Here is a 16,752-nt window from a genome sequence, read left to right as displayed (position 1 = left end):
TAACCGGTAAAGCCATTCACAGCCCTTCTCTGAGATTTAGTGGATGTGATAAAGCACAGAAAGCGAAATACTTAAGTTCAACACAAACACTGCATTAACCACTTTGTATAACAGCGGTTTCACCTAGAAAAGTTATCTGCAGCCGTAGTTCATCTGGTATATGAGGGCTTTGTCGAATTATTAAAAAAAAAGCACTTCAGTTGATATTTACCAAATGTGTCCTAAAGATCTCTCATCATGTGTATTTGAGCTCCAACCTGACCTGGTTCAAGTAGTGAAGGCCTTCAGAAGAATCTTAATATTATAGGCAAGTTGGATTTGAACTCTTTAATGTGGTAAATCTCCATGACCAGAATTGTGTCCCCTTGCTATTTAGCTCTATTATGAAAAAGCTTTTAAAGTGTTAAAGCAATGATCAGTGGATGTTGACCTCATCTGATTCATGTAATGAATGCATTCATAATCCTTGGTTAAAGGAATGAGCTGTGTTACATTAGGTTTGGAAGACAAAACTCTTCCACAGTGCTTCTGCTGGTAATGACTGCTCATCCACAATGAGAATGAATGAATGAAATGAATATCCCTCATAACAGCTTTTAACACTCCTTTTAATATAAAAGACATACAAGAGCTATTAGTGAACAAACTTCAAACTGCTAAAGCGGTTAGTAAGGCATATTTTCATAGTTGTGACACTAAAGTGGTGATGCTACGTTAGTTTGTGCTACGGAAGGAATAGAAGATGATCCTTTAGAGCATTTTTAAATTTTCAAAATGTTTATTTTGAGAAATAGATAATAATCTTCCTAGAATGTTGTTCTGTAATTTTGATCTCTGCTGTAAACCTCCAGTCCAGAATGAGAGTAAAAACCTGTTACTCAGAATGCAAAGTTCTCTATTACAGCACAGAAGAAATACACATGGGTGAGAATTTTTCTCAATTACATGGATATCTTGCGTACAGCATTACAGCAACACATTAAATAATGAATAAATTCATTCCGTCCTGTTTTCCTCAGTGTAGCTTAGCTACAGTTTCTAATCTTTAACTCAGTGAATAGATTTTCATAAAGACACTAATGCACTGAAGAAGAAGAAAAAAAAAACATTTATTAAACATTTATTTGATTTTAACAAATTCTTATATCTATTACAAAGAACTGAATTGTTATATCTCCATAAAAGGCTAAAAATTACATCTTGAATGTAGCTGCACGTCTGGCAAGACCTTCCTTCCTGAAAAAGAAACATTATAAGTAGCTGAATATTTCTTATTCTACTGTATTTTCAATGGACGTGGGTTCACATTACAGAAATGTATTTATACAAAAACTAAAAGGTGGTATTTAAACTTATATTAATATAAGATCTTGTAACATCAGTTGTACTAAATTGTAACACTATACACAATTTCAACATTTAGAAAACTACAAACCCTATTCCTAGAAATTCCTTTGATATTTTAATTCTCTTGAGGCTTTATTTAACCGACAAATATACAAAGAAAATATTTACAATGTTGTGTTTTCCAGACTTGATTGGGTTTCGTATATGTAAGTAATAATTGTTCGCATAAATATCATGAGGTGCCATTCTGAAATGGAACAATATGGAACAGCCTTAAGGACTGCTCAGCTCTGTAATCAGCTTGATTTCATGAAAAATGAGTGTTTTCTGTGCTAATGACAAAAGCGACTCCAGACTGTTATGAACGATAGGTGCAATAGCCAACATCTTTCATGGTATGGGGGGTGCATCGGTGACCACAGAATGGGTAACTTAAATATGTGAGAGGTTTCCATTGATGTGGAAGTGATCATTAGGTGTTTAAATAGCCATATGCTGCAGTCAAGACAAAATATTTTCCATGGTTATTTCAGCAAGTTATTTCAGTGAAGTTTGAATTAATTTTTGAACACTTACGCTTCTCTTTGGAATGTTTCACGTGATATCCTGTTATTATCAAGACCCTCTGGGCACTCTGTGAAATTCTTGATGCCAAGTGTCATCAGTGCTATAAAGAAGCATGTGTTACTTATCTTAACACATAATGAAATCAACTCAGTTTGACATAATTTTATGTGCTGAAATATTTTACTCCAATTTTAATATGCAAAAATCTTTGCTTGCTGAGTAGTAGTCCTAAACTAAAAATTCCTGATCGTATGCTTGACTGGACCTGCATATTTTTGTTTAGTCCTTCATATATCAGGGATACTTTAACATGAAATGTTTGCAGCAGACCATCTACTACATGTATAATTCTTGTTCATTTAAAAACATCAGCTAAATATGTAATTGTGGGTACACAAAATTTTGCATACATCAGCAGGTCCTGAAAATCACCCACTTGTAATTGTTCATGTATGCAGCATACAATATACCATTTCCTTACCCTCTTTATACTGAGCATAAGAGATGTATCCTTGATTTGTAGGATCCAGGATTCCAAACACTGCATCCAAGTTGGAATCATCAAAGAGACAGTGACTTTCAGCTGCATGATCCCTGGTAGCTTTTAGTTTTTCAAGTTGAGACACCAGAAATTCCTTAGGCCGTTCTTAAAAAACAAAAATCCACAAGATTATGTCTATTCCACATACCAGTATATTCATTCATGCATTGTCTGTAACCGCTTATCCAGTTCAGGGTCGCGGTGGGTCCAGAGTCTACCTGGAACCATTGGGCGCAAGACAGGAATACACAGGGCAACACACACATTCACTCACACACTTTTGAGTCGCCAATCCACCTACCAACGTGTGTTTTTGGACTGTGGGAGGAAACTGGAGCAACACACAGACAGTCACCTGGAGCAGGACTTGAACCCACAACCTCCAGGTCCCTGGAGCTGTGTGACTGCGACACTACCTGCTGCGCCATCATGCCACCCTGTACCAGTATTGTCTACAATTATAAAGTATAAAGTACAATTATCATATCCCTGCTTGTGTCAAATATGACCAACAGTCACATGCATAATTCTGTATGCCCCTGGTCAAATGAAATATTTTGCTAATTTATTTTAAATGAAGAAATATTCACGATGAAAAAGAAAAACTGCAGCAAACCTTTATTATTAAATATCAATCATACTGTTGTTTTATATTTGATTAACTTAAAATTGAAAAAAAAAAACATACATTTGCAGGTCTGCTCAAATCAAACAGATAGCAGTTGTAGTTCAGGTCTTTTTTAAATTAAACATAATAGATAAACATAAACATAAATAAACATAATAGATTTTGGCAAATTAAAATCACTGAATTTGAATAGAATGGAAAATAATAAAATCTAAAATGAGGCCAGAGGGTATATTTTACAATTTATACATAGTTTTTTTTCCAATATGTTAAACTCAAATACATAGAAATTGTAGACGCTAATAATTTAACAGAAAATATCATATTATTGTGAGTTCCATAGAGGATAAGTTATTTTCACCTCAAAAACCAGTTACAGTTTTTAAAGAAGAATTTGACCAGGAGAATCCAAACTTACGTGTGAAGAGAGATGGTTTAAACAATGTGTGAGAACCGGGGATGAGACACAGACTGGGGAATACGGAAGTTAAAGTGTCAGAACTGTGTTACCTGGTCTGTGAAAGAAGAGACTGCTGGTTAAATTATCCATCAATTCCATTACTTTATGATTTCTGAGGTACTCCGCCGCCTCTTCCTCCCGAAGTGTAGACATCTTGTTGCCCGGATATTGTTATTCCTGGTTGCTATGATACGGGGCTCCGGGGCGTCATCAGTCGTGTCAGCGGCGGTCTCAGTGTTGTTGGTTTCTCACAGTTGTGGTAAAAATGTAGTGATAATTTACCAAAGAAATTCATGATGGATTCAGATAAATTCGTTATATAACGTTGTTATATCGGGTTCCAGGGATGCTTCTGATATTCTGGTGCATATTTCCTCACTCTTGACATTGTTTTTCTATTAAAGGTAGTTAACAACCACAAAACAAACGGAGAACCGTTAGTGTCGGGAAAACTAGTTGAAAGAACCTAGAAAAGTTTCTCGCCATTCACTCTGATTAATTTGGTTTGTCATAACGTTTTCATGACATTTTAAATACAAGTCTAATGCTGGTGTTTTAAAATGTTTATACGATAATAGCATAAATAACGATAATAACATAAAAATGTACAATGTTAAAACTACCGTGGTAGCTAAATATAAGCCCAACGTGTACATGAACATCCTACTATCTTTCTATTGATTAAGCTTAACATCTGCCATATGATATAGTTAAAGGAACACTACGTAATATTTTTACTTGAAATTTACAGCTTTAAAATCTTTGTAACGCTTCACTGTCCTGTAAGAGGGAACAAAGCCTACCCATGGCTCAGCACTGCAGAAAATGCACTATGAACGTCTGAATGTCAGTGCTGTTTACATGTAGGAGTACTCCTGGGGTGTAACTAACTCCTGGGGTTACATTAGCACGGTGGTGCAGCAGGTAGTGTCGCAGTCACACAGCTCCAGGGACCTGGCGGTTGTGGGTTCAAGTCCCACTCCAGGTGTCCATGTGGGTTTCCTCCCACAATCCAAAAACACACATTGGTAGGTGGATTGGCGACTCAAAAGTGTCCGTTGGTGTGAGTGTGTGATAAGGTTGCCACGTATGAGTAGTTTAAAACCAGTATGCCCAATCAAAAAAATGCATAGAATGCTACAGAGACCAGTACGCTATGCCTATGTAGGTGCAGGGAAGTGAACACTGATGCAACAGCAGAAAATATGTTTATTTAAAGGTGAATGGAAGTGTGTTTTCACGAAAAAACAGGACAATAGGCGTCCTGAGAAGGATGATTAATTTTCCGTGACAGAAAAAAAGAGAACAATCCTGGGAAAACCAGGACGTATGGCAGCAGTAGTGTGTGTGTGTGTGTGTGTATGTCGCCCTGTAAAGGACTGGTGCCCCCTCCAGGGTGTGTTCCATTGATTCCGGGTAGGCTCTGGACCCACCTTAACCCTGAACTGGATAAGCGATTACAGACAATGAATGTTTAATATACCCCAAAATTTAAGGATTATCCAATGAATTTTCCTCAGTTCAGTTCGCGTTTCACCCAAAGGGAATGTCTACGATTGTCTGGTTTGTCTATCTCTGTCTAGCTCGTCTAGCTCTGTGTCTTTTATGGTGGAACAATATATTTGAGGGGGGAAAAAGACTGTTTTTGTACATTTTTATTACCACAGAAACTCATTTAAAACTGAAGTTGCTTATTTTGTGTAGAACATTTGGTCTGTGTTTGGTCCTGAATTTAGCATTTTCCCAAATTTAGAGTCAGTTCAGTCTAGAGCAAAAAATATAAGTCAATATTACCTACCTATGGGGCTGGAATAGAGCATTGGTTCATGCTTTTCAACATTTGTTTTTAATCCATGAACAGAGAAAGAAAGCCTACCATATCTGTGGCACAAAAAAATATATATGAATAGCGCTGAGGTTGGTGCTAAATGCATTCTGGAGTATCTGACTCTCTCAAGTCTGTAACCGCTTATCCAGTTCAGGGTGGGTCTGGAGCCTACCCAGAATCATTGGGTGCAAGGCAGGAACAAACACCAGTCTTTACAGGGTGACACACACAAACACATTTGAGTCACCAATCCACCTACCATCATGTGTTTGTGGACTGAGGGAGGAAACCCGAACACCTGGAGGAAACCCACGCAGACAAGGTGAACACGCCAAACTCCTCACGGTCACCTGGAGTGGGGCTTGAACACACAGCCTCCAGGTCCCTGGAGCTGTGTGACTGCGACACTACCTGCTGCGCCACCATGCCACCCTACTTGGCTAAAGTACTAGAGACTGATGACGTTTCCCAACAAACAGTTATTGAGAAACGACTTGAGACACATTTTTTTTTTAGCCATTTACAGACGCTGGACTTTTGTAAACACATTAAGCCGGTTTCGAGCACACAAACAGACTGGAGAGCTAGCAAATGGTGAGGAAACAATCTTAGAGTTTTAAATTAAAATTGTAAATGTCGCTTAAGGATTATGTTCTCGGACTAAAAAGACCCCCCTCATACACACACAAAGGCATCCTGTGTATGGTGGTGTACACAAAACAGGATTTCCCAGTTAATGAGTTAGCTACCTTAATCCTAAAGTTGTGTACTGACCCATAGGAATGTCTCTCAGCTCTGTTCCTATTGGACAGGCTTGAATGTGGGCTTAAAGTTAAATTGAGACATCATTCTTTGTGCCCATCAAGGCTTAAGTATGCTTAAACGATTTGTGTGCCTTTTACTTGAGTAAGAAGTTAGGTTACTCAATCCATATTTTAAGGTAATACTACTATTACTCTTAATAACACCAATACTAATAATAATAATAATAATAATATGTCAAGAACTAGCCATTCCTAAATGTGTATTGATGATGGATCTCAGCTGTGTTGTGTAGGGTGTTATTTTCAGCAGAGGTGGCAGTCAGCTGATCTGACGCTGTTATTTCGCGACAGTAACCGCCGCTCTTCTCCTTCCTCTCGGAGAGTCGTGCGCATGCGCGCAGAACGGAGTCCTTGGCCGCGCAGTGTGATCCACAGGTAAAGGGAGAGAGTCCTGTGTCTCAGACGAAATGCAAACGTGCAACCAGCTCTACCGCGCCCTGGCCACGGTAAAAACCACTGCACACACCACTCTAACACTACACCGCATCGTGTGCAGCGCTGTGAGGCTGAATATTTCGGCAAAGGGCACAGACGAAGCGCCCTGTTTCACCAAGTGAAGGCCGAGGGTGCGCCATAGCCAGCTCAGTGTAGTCCGATCACAGCGGGTTGTGACAGATTTACGGCGAATAAAACGCCTTTCCAACACGAACTCACCAGTATCTGCTTATTGTCCATGGGAGGGTACTCGTTTTGGAGACCTAAGGTAGCACGTTAAACTGTGGCTCTCAGTTAAACCAAAACTTCAAACGACGAGTCTCTAAAGGTGTTCATAGCTGCTAGAAGTAAACTTTGTATGTTCCCACAAGCTGATATGGGCACACATGGAAATGTCCGGAAAAGTTTCTCGTCACTCTGTCAGATAGCTAAATTAAACACTTGAATTTATTTGTAGAGTCAGTAAAATGCATCAAACCTGTTACTAGCTGCCAGCAGTGTTGCTAAAAGTTTGTGTTGTAATGGTGTTGTCGTCTTGTAGCATTAGAAGTATATTTTCTATGTCTGTTTGAGAGTGAGCTTGTTTTGAAGTGGACACAGGTGGACTAGATGATCATCCGTGACCAAATATAAATATGCTGGGTACATAACCCTGACTAAGAGGCAGTCTTGCACATTACTTCCAGTTTTCGCAGTGCATATTTAGGTATTTTTGGCCACAGTAACATGCTTGGACCTTACGTTATGGGGAAAAAAATCAATATAAATTACAGGCTCAGTGCTGCTGGTAAAAATCTAGTAGATATTTGTCCTAAATCATTCTGCCCTACCAGTTATGTTACAAATGTGTATGCTAAGTTTTTGTTTTTGTTACAGCGTGGTCAACACCTCACCTGCAAACTGCATGGAGCCACAGCTTTATCTGTGAGAACATATGCTGACAAAGCACCAAGTAAGAATTACTACTTATATTCTATCTATTCCTTTCCATAATGCTGTCTGTAGATGCTTTTTAATGGAAATTGTGAAGATATTAGATTAAATGTATTTTTTATATCATGAGCTGTTATTCCCTCTCATAGTTGATGCTGATGTGACAGTTGTGGGCTCTGGGCCTGGAGGATATGTCGCTGCCATTAAAGCTGCACAGCTTGGTTTTAAGGTAACAGCTTTTCTGGTCCTGCATTTTATAAAAGGGTCCTCTTTTCAGATGGCTAAAATTATTACCTCTTTCAGACAGTATGTGTGGAAAAGAATGCCACCCTTGGAGGAACCTGCCTAAATGTGGGCTGTATCCCATCAAAGGTATTTTATACGCTTTACCCTAGGGCTTGATTAAAGACCAAGATGTCAGACCATGCTTTTGTCTCCACTTGTATTTTTCAATAAGATGCTATGCAAGTCATGTGTTGACATTTGTTTTGTATATTTAAGGCCTTGTTGAACAACTCTTATCTGTATCACCTGGCACACGGGAAGGACTTTGAAAGCAGAGGCATTGAAAGTAAGTACCAAAATACAGATCATTATTGAAAAAAGAAATCATTATTGTAGGCTACAAAGGTAAACCATCAAACCAATTACTTAAATCAAATAAATGTTTATTTATTAAATGAGGCACTATGATAGGACATACAGGAGGACCCCCCACTGCTGACATTGTGACATATAAAAGCCTGCATGGTGTTTTCTGTGGCTTAACTGAGAAAGTCACTATTCTTATTTACTAAAGCATATTATTTTACATTATACAGAAAATGCAATGAGGCCTTCAAAGCAAAGATCACTGTCATTAAGATCAAACATTCTTGGAGGTTTACGTATGTTTTGGGGTTAATTTGCTGGTTCTGGCATGGAATGCCTTGACTGTGCATAATATCCAAATTATTATTATTTGTCCAGCAGGACTATGACCTAATGCATAATTCAAAAACGCACCCAGAAATGGTTTAATTCGAAGCACAGGACAGTTCTGAAATGGCCAGTACCTAGACCCCAGAACTGAGTTATATTAGCAAAAGTACACTCAAGGTAACGCATTAGATATTGGCACTAGTATTCTGATCTTCTGATACTGATCTACGGCTGTAGTACACCCATGTCAGTATCTCACATACACTCATGTATTACAACTTAATTAAGTTGAGGGCGCCAGTTCATTTGACTACCTAATTTCTAGAGTTCTGTGTGGAGTATGATGAGAAAGGACATTATTTTTTCCTGAGCATTGTGTTTTTCCTATTCAAATTAAATAAACTTGTTAAAACCAAAAGTACTGAAATAGCAATTCATTTCTTTGGGAGACATGGTGCGTTTTCTTAAAGTAGAGGAATGAAAATATTATTGGCCATGACTGGATTTAATAAAAAAAAAATATTATCTACTGATATTTATGTTGAAGCAATGTTTAAGGATTGTCAAAAAGCACAATGTTAGTAATTAACATCTAGGAATCATTATCTTTTGTTTCATCATTAGTTCATATGTTTTTTTAGTCCAGGGGATTTCTCTTAACCTGGAGAAGATGATGGCACAGAAAAGTGGTGCTGTGAAAGCATTAACTGGAGGAATTGCACACTTATTTAAACAGAATAAAGTGAGTTTGTAAATGCAAATAGCCCATCTAAAAATATCATTCATTGGCTTCAAATGGAATTAAAAAGTTATTTGCTGTTGCCTATCTTTTATATTTTTAACATCCTTTATTTTTGTAGGTTACTCATGTCAATGGACTTGGAACAGTAACTGGTAAAAATCAGGTCACTGCAAAGAATGCTGATGGCAGTGAACAAGTTATTAACTCCAAAAACATCCTGCTCGCTACAGGATCAGAGGTTACCCCTTTCCCAGGCATTGAGGTTTGTCTTCACATGAATACTTGTCTAAATAATACAGCTGATTATTGCAGATCACCAAGTACTATTTTACTTATCTCAGTCAATTCTCACAGAAATTAAATGAATGAATAAATTCAACTTATAATTCTCTCACTCTGTGTATAAACAGATCGATGAGGATACAGTGGTGTCCTCTACAGGGGCGCTGTCCCTCAAGAAGGTCCCTGAGGAGCTGATTGTTATTGGAGCTGGTGTTATTGGAGTGGAGCTGGTGGGTAGGCCATGGGCATGTGTGCATGTGGAATCAGACACGTCTGATTGATGATGGACTTAGAGGAATATTTTGCTAAACATCTTTCAGGGCTCAGTGTGGCAGAGGCTGGGCTCCAAAGTGACTGCTGTGGAGTTCTTGGGACATGTGGGTGGGATGGGCATTGACATGGAGATCTCCAAGAACTTCCAGCGTATTCTCCAGAAACAGGGCATGAAATTCAAGCTCGGAACCAAAGTCATGGGCGCTACCAAGAGGCCTGATGGCAAGATTGATGTGGCGTAAGTCACTGCTTTTCTATAATCCTTTGAAAAATTAATTAGGCAGAAATATAGGCAGATAATTATATTCTTTGATTTAGCTAAAATAAGGTTTCTCCTGGCTGGAATCAAGTAGATACATTTTAGAAGATGTCAGTTCTAAATTTAGAAATAAAGAGTAATCTTTAAGGTATTGTCTGGTTTCTCTGACCAGAAATTCCACATTTTAGCCACCTTTTGCTTACATGAATGTTTTCCTTTTTTTCTAATCAGAACAGTAACGACTGTAAGAGCTGGTAGAATGAAACTAATTGACCTTGCATAATTTATAAATGTTTTAACTCCATTTTAAAACCTTAAAAACAGCAACTGTGGTATCGTCCCAATAATACACAAGGTTCTGGTACTAGTGTACTGATCTAGGACAACAGTACACTAGTGCCAATAGCTCAGGTTCCAGCACTCTCTCATTTATTATTGAATTAATATTGACTGGATGATATAATTTTAAATATATTAAACCTGTTTGTATTATTCTGGCAACAAATTATTCATACGTTGTGAAGTTGCAATTTGTGAAGGCTGTAATGCGAGTGGTATGTGTTTGCAGAGTGGAGGCTGCTACTGGAGGCAAGAACGAGACCCTTACCTGTGACGTGTTGTTGGTGTGTATTGGTCGTCGTCCCTATACACAGAATCTCGGTCTGGAGAATGTTGGTATTGAACTGGACAACCGTGGTAGAATTCCTGTCAATAACCGCTTCCAAACCAAAGTGCCCAGGTAGGACAGTTTCAGAATGAAGTATCATTTGAAAGCAAAGAAACTTATTTTGCTAAGAGCAGACCAAATTTGATAGAAGACCATGCAAAATAAATTAATTATGCAGGGTTTTAAATACCAAAAAATAAACACTGTACAAGCTATTAAACTCCCCTGAATGATCACTGGATTAGGGATATGTGGAAGGTGGCATATGGTCACTAATAAGTCCTCCCCTGTTGGTGGTTATATCATAGTCGACTCTCATGTAAGGTGTTGACCTTATCAGATATGGGTAAACGGAGCATTTTGATTGACTTACAGGTGCTTGAAATATTAATGTAGTATTTTCCAGGTTTGAAAAGTGCTGGAATTTTGGATAAGGTGCTTGAAAATGCTTGAAATTGTAACTGTATTTCTTTCACAAGTAATGGCTGAATAGTTCACTATTATGGAAAAATAAACTAAGTTGCAGAGCCTAAAATGAAAACTGCTCCGGGTCGACTCACTAGCGCCAATGCATGTGGTAAAGATCATTTGACTTGGCTCACCCAGAAGTGCCAACTCTTTGGCTTCCTAAGGCTCTTCATTATACCAGAGGATAAAATCACCATAGCATTCTGCCCTGATGAAAGAAAGAAATTAATGAATGAATGGCTCTTGGACAGGAGTCTGCTGCTATCGTTCCCCTAAAAGGCCTTGCTCAAATTTCTTGTTTGCGACCAATACACTGCTAGCTAATATATGACTGATCTGCCAGTGTGTTATGTGTAACCCGCCTCCCTGAAGACACAGTGAGTAGGAGAGAACTTGTTAAAAATGCAGAAAGTTTAACATTTTAATTAGCGCTGCATAGAAAATGGATAAGACAAGGACAAAACCCACAAGTAGCCTTCTGCAAAGTCTACAAAAAGCACCTGCAACTTTTCACAATGGGAGTCTGCACTCTCGAGGTTCAAAGGTAAATCACAGTGGAGAATTTGAGAACACGTGAATGCTAATTTGTTTGCATTTGGTTGCATTTGTTTGCAGTGTATGTACACTTCTAGCTGTCGAATTTGTAGGCTTAATGTACTGTGTGTGATACAATTGGGTAATGCTAGTTTTCATGGCATCATTTTCATGCCAATACTAGAAAATACAGGTGCTGGTCAAAATTAGAATATCATGAAAAAGTTGATTTATTTCAGTAATTCCATTCAAAAAGTGAAACATGTATATTATACTCATTCATTACACACAGACTGATATATTTCATGTGTTTATTACTTTTAATTTGATGATTATAACTGACAACTAATGAAAACCCCAAATTCAGTATCTTAGAAAATTAGAATGTTACTTAAGACCAATACAAAAGAAATGCTGGCCAACTGAAAACTACAAACATGAAAGGTATGAGCATGTACAGCACTCAGTACTTAGTTGGGGCTCCTTTTGCCTGAATTACTGCAGCAATGCAGCGTGGCCTGGAGTCGATCACTCTGTGGCACTGCTCAGGTGTTAGGAGAGCTCTAGTTGCTCTGATAGTGGCCTTCAGCTCTTCTGCATTGTTGGGTCTGGCATATTGCATATTACTCCTCACAATATCCCATACATTTTCTATGGGGTTAAGGTCAGGCAAGTTTGCTGGCCAATTAAGAACAGTTATACCATGGTCCTTAAAGCAGGTACTGGTAGCTTTGGCACTGTGCGCAGGTGCCAAGTCCTGTTGGAAAATGAAATCTGCATCTCCATAAAGTTGGTCAGCAGCAGGAAGCATGAAGTGCTCTAAAACTTCCTGGTAGACAGCTGTGTGGACTTCAGAAAACACAGTGGACCAACACCAGCAGATGACATGGCACCCCAAACCATCACTGACTGTGGAAACTTTACACTGGACCTCAAGCAACATGGATTCTGTGCCTCTCCTCTCTTCCTCCAGACTCTGGGACCTTGATTTCCACAGAAAATGCTAAATTTACTTTCATCAGAGAACATAACTTTGGACCATTCAGCAGCAGTCCAGTCCTTATTTAAAAAGTGAGACACTTCTGACGCTGTCTCCCGTTCAAATGTGGCTTGACACAAGGAACGCGACGCTGAAACCCATGTCTTGCATATGTCTGTGTGTGGTGGTTCTTGAAGCAGACTCCAGCTGCAGTCCAGTCTTTGTGAATCTCCCCCTCATTTTTGAATGGGTTTGGCTTCACAACCCTCTGCAGGGTGCAGTTATCCCTATTGCTTGTACACTTTTGTGACTTTTAGTTGTTAGAAATAGACACATGAAATATATCAGTCTGTGTGTAATGAATGACTATAATATACAAGTTTCACTTTTTGAATGGAATTACTGAAATAAATCAACTTTTTCATGATATTCTAATTTTATGACCAGCACCTGTAGTAGGTGAAAATAAACGTGCACGTTTAAACATTTTACGCACAAAAGCACAGGGCAAAAAATAAACATGTAGACTCATTTTAGATAGCAAAGAAAAGTCTACTTATCCTTCTGTTATTACCAAATACAAGTCAGAATTTTTATTATCCCTATTATAAATGTGTGTGTATTTGAATAAATCTTCAATATACTACAACTGTAAGGTGCTGGAAAAGCTAGAAAATGGACCTTGAATGTCCTTGAAAGGTACTTGAATTTGACTTTGGAAAAACTATGCGAACCCTGGACTGTGGACAGATACATAGAGCATAGATGTGTGGTGCCAGTGTTATCAGCAACAGCTGCACTTGTGGGCATGCTATCACAAGTGTACCAAGTGTGGAGGAACCATCAGCGAACATCCAGCCAAAGTCACACAGTAATTGATCCAAGAGACGAGCATCACATGTGCCGTCTGGTATTACAGCAGCAGCGTGCCACAGCATGTCAGCTCACCCACCAGTGGGCAGGCGTAACCAATTTCAGTCATGCAGTGCCCTGCATTGAATAGAGTACCATAGCCACAGATCAATGTGTGCGCTGCTGTTGACAAAGTCTTGAGCCAAAGAAAGGTGTCAGTTGACCTTGGTGAGTCGGAAAAGAGTGGTCAATAGGATCCACCAATCCCTTATTAGCCATGTGTTCCTAATTCAATGATTGTTCATTGTAAATCAGTCATTGGTGTTTTATGCTATTGTCTTGTCTTTTATGAACACAGCATTTATGCAATTGGTGACGTGGTGGCTGGACCTATGTTGGCACACAAGGCAGAGGATGAAGGTATAATATGTGTCGAGGGCATGGCAGGAGGAGCCGTTCACATTGATTACAACTGTGTTCCATCTGTCATCTACACACACCCTGAAGTGGCCTGGGTGGGCAAAAATGAGGAGCAACTCAAGGAGGAGGTAATTTATTTATTTATTTATTTATTTCCCCTCTCTCTCCCATTCCTTGCTTAACCCTCCTCTTTCTGAAGCAGACTTTGCTGAGACATTTTTATCAATCCACTGTTTGACTACTGTTTTGCTTTTACAGGGTGTTCCATTCAAAATTGGCAAATTCCCTTTTGCTGCGAACAGCAGAGCGAAAACTAACGCTGATACAGACGGCCTGGTGAAGATCCTGAGTCACAAAGAGACAGACAGAATGCTGGGAGCTCACATCCTGGGATCTGTAAGTGACTCAGAGTGACTCAAAAAGACATTTTAGCTTACACTTCTACATTCTCAGCTGAAATCTAATGTCTGTGCTAACAGCGAGTGCTTTGTCTTGCAGGGGGCAGGTGAGATGATCAATGAGGCTGCACTAGCCATGGAATATGGAGCTTCATGTGAGGATGTAGCAAGAGTGTGTCATGCCCATCCTGTAAGTATCTGCAAAAAAAGTACATTTTTATGTTGCTTTGTGATTATATTTCAGGCAAATTGACCTACACCTCTCTCTTTTCCAGACGGTTTCAGAGGCCTTCAGGGAAGCCAACCTTGCTGCTTCATTTGGAAAAGCCATCAATTTCTAAACCATCATCAGAAATTTGTAAATATTTGTCTGCTTCATGACTGGTTTTGGAACTTTCACTCCACACATTTTGGAGATCCTCAGCCCTCAGCTTTTAGGAAAACCTTCATCCAACCTAGAGTATAAAATTACACTTAATTAGTATGTTATTTAAATGTTCCAATAAAGGGTTTTGGGTCTTATGATGAGCTGAAAGTGTTTGACTTATTTAGTGTTCCTTGAGTGTAATCTCTCCGTGTTTACAGTTGTTCTTAAATGTGCCGAGTCAACAGTGAACAGTCATAAACAGGACAGGGTCGTTTTGATAAATTAGAACGTTCTAGGAAACTAATGAAAAGGTACCTAAATTGTGTTCAATTGTGTGGTCTAGTGTTTGTTTGCTTGAATGGGGTTTGTGGCCTAAACTAAAACACTAGTGATTAAGACTTGTAATTGTCTTATTGTGCTAATTAATCAAATATTAAGCAATGCCACAATCTAATGACAATACCAATGGTTTTGGAAGATATTGGTTATATTTGAGTGCATTTGGTTTATATGCATTTAAAAAGCTCATGTTTCCAAACTTAACTACTGCTGTGCCATATGGTGAAGATTTAAAAACAGGAGTGTTAGTCGTGATGCCAAACACAAAGAACGTAGACCATTTTGAACCTGTGAAAGTGTGAGATCAGTCCTTTTTCTATGGAGAGAGATTAGTCTCAAAATACTTTACAAATGCATAAATGTTAATCCACAAATTAAAGTCAAGTCACAAATGTTTCACTATTCACAAATGCATCTCAATCTGTGTCTCACAGTCTGCAGTTTGTACAAATACATTTAAATTCATAAATATGTTTATGGTTTTCATAGACATTTATTTTCATATAAAATTCATTTGTTTAAATTTACATTGAATTTATTTGTAAAGTCAAAGTCTCAAATTTAAAATGTATTTGTAAATTGTTGAATCTGCGTTTGTGGATTAGGTAACTCGTGTGTTTTCTTGACGTGTGTTTGTTCATGTCCTCCGGCAGGTTCTTGGATTTTGAGACTTTGGCATTTCACCCGATCCACACACAAATGCAGCATGATCCACAAATGTGGGCAGCAGCCGAACAAGCCACCGCTAGGTGGACTTTAACGTTGTTAAATGTAGGGCACCTTCAAAAGTGTTCCCCAGTGATCACCCATTCCTAACTGTCTGTGATATGAAGCTAGCAGTGGCTTGTTCGCCTGCTGGCCACATTTGTGGATCGAACTGCATTTGGATCGGGTGAAATGCAAAAGGAAAGTCTCAAAATCTAAAAACTTGGAAGGAAATGCAGATTGTACAATTTACAAATACATTTTAAATTCGAGACTTGACATTACAATTTAAATTTAAACAAACATGTATTCTCATATAAATTATGATATATCAACTAAAACCAAACGTGTTTATGAATGTAACTGTATTTGTACAAATTGCAGACTGTGAGACACGGATTTGGATGTGTTCATCTGTGAATAGTGAAAGGTATTTTGACTTGTGTTTAATTCATGGATTAATGTTTACGTATTTGTAAAGTATTTTAAGAACAAACTCTCTTCATATTATTATGTCTTCTGGTTCTTCCCTTTTTATTCTGATCCATTCTCTACGATGGAGCATTTCACTGCATGGTTTATTAACAATTTAATTATGCAGAGGTTTAGAAATATCTGTGGAATCCCCTTTAGCAGAGATTTATGTGAGGTGTGTGGCTAATCTATGATCTTCTGTGACCTGTTGGTGGTGCTGGTGGAGTGTTTATACAGGAACAGCTGGATCACTAGATGTAGCCACTTGTTAGAAAATAACTCTGGCTACAAAAAGTTACAAAAACCCTCATTACTCTCCAACAGTATGCTTAATCAAAGGTAGAAATCTACGTTTTATTTTGCTCTACTGATTATTTAATTTGACTTTAACCCAGTGTGATATCTGTTCAGTTCTGTACAGCATTTACCAGCAGCAAATAAATATAGTTTATTTAATATATGGAGAACATTTTTTTAATTACAAACACAATTTATGCCCTATTTCTACA

The 16,752-nt window shown here is 38.4% G+C and overlaps 2 protein-coding genes across 3 annotated transcripts; one reads left to right on the top strand and one right to left on the bottom strand.

The window, feature by feature from the left end:
- Window positions 1-760: 760 nt before the first annotated feature.
- si:dkey-42p14.3 (EF-hand calcium-binding domain-containing protein 10) lies at window positions 761-7,125 on the bottom strand. 2 transcript variants are annotated; one of them, XM_066668586.1, is made up of 5 exons: window positions 7,109-7,125; window positions 3,594-3,938; window positions 2,396-2,560; window positions 1,924-2,014; window positions 761-1,236 (listed from the first exon to the last, which is right to left on the bottom strand). In XM_066668586.1, exons 2-5 carry the CDS (start codon window positions 3,694-3,696, stop codon window positions 1,194-1,196), a joined length of 402 nt encoding a protein of 133 aa, XP_066524683.1. In that variant the 5' UTR covers window positions 3,697-3,938; window positions 7,109-7,125; the 3' UTR covers window positions 761-1,193. The 2 variants fall into 2 exon arrangements, with proteins under 2 accessions (XP_066524683.1, XP_066524681.1); XM_066668584.1 differs by lacking the exon at window positions 7,109-7,125 and adding an exon at window positions 6,146-6,178.
- On the top strand, window positions 5,889-16,672 carry dldh (dihydrolipoamide dehydrogenase). The gene is made up of 15 exons (XM_066668583.1): window positions 5,889-5,965; window positions 6,487-6,641; window positions 7,507-7,582; window positions 7,713-7,792; window positions 7,867-7,935; window positions 8,065-8,134; window positions 9,126-9,226; window positions 9,345-9,488; window positions 9,637-9,738; window positions 9,829-10,019; window positions 10,609-10,779; window positions 13,899-14,088; window positions 14,219-14,356; window positions 14,459-14,548; window positions 14,634-16,672. The coding sequence occupies exons 2-15, from the start codon at window positions 6,603-6,605 to the stop codon at window positions 14,697-14,699; spliced, it is 1,527 nt and encodes a 508-aa protein (XP_066524680.1). The 5' UTR covers window positions 5,889-5,965; window positions 6,487-6,602; the 3' UTR covers window positions 14,700-16,672.
- Window positions 16,673-16,752: the final 80 nt, after the last annotated feature.

Source organism: Hoplias malabaricus, chromosome 4, assembly GCF_029633855.1.
Source record: "Hoplias malabaricus isolate fHopMal1 chromosome 4, fHopMal1.hap1, whole genome shotgun sequence".
Lineage (NCBI taxonomy): Eukaryota > Metazoa > Chordata > Actinopteri > Characiformes > Erythrinidae > Hoplias > Hoplias malabaricus.
The sequence above is the reverse complement of the archived record's forward strand: the minus strand, read 5'-3'. Positions and strand labels throughout refer to the sequence as shown.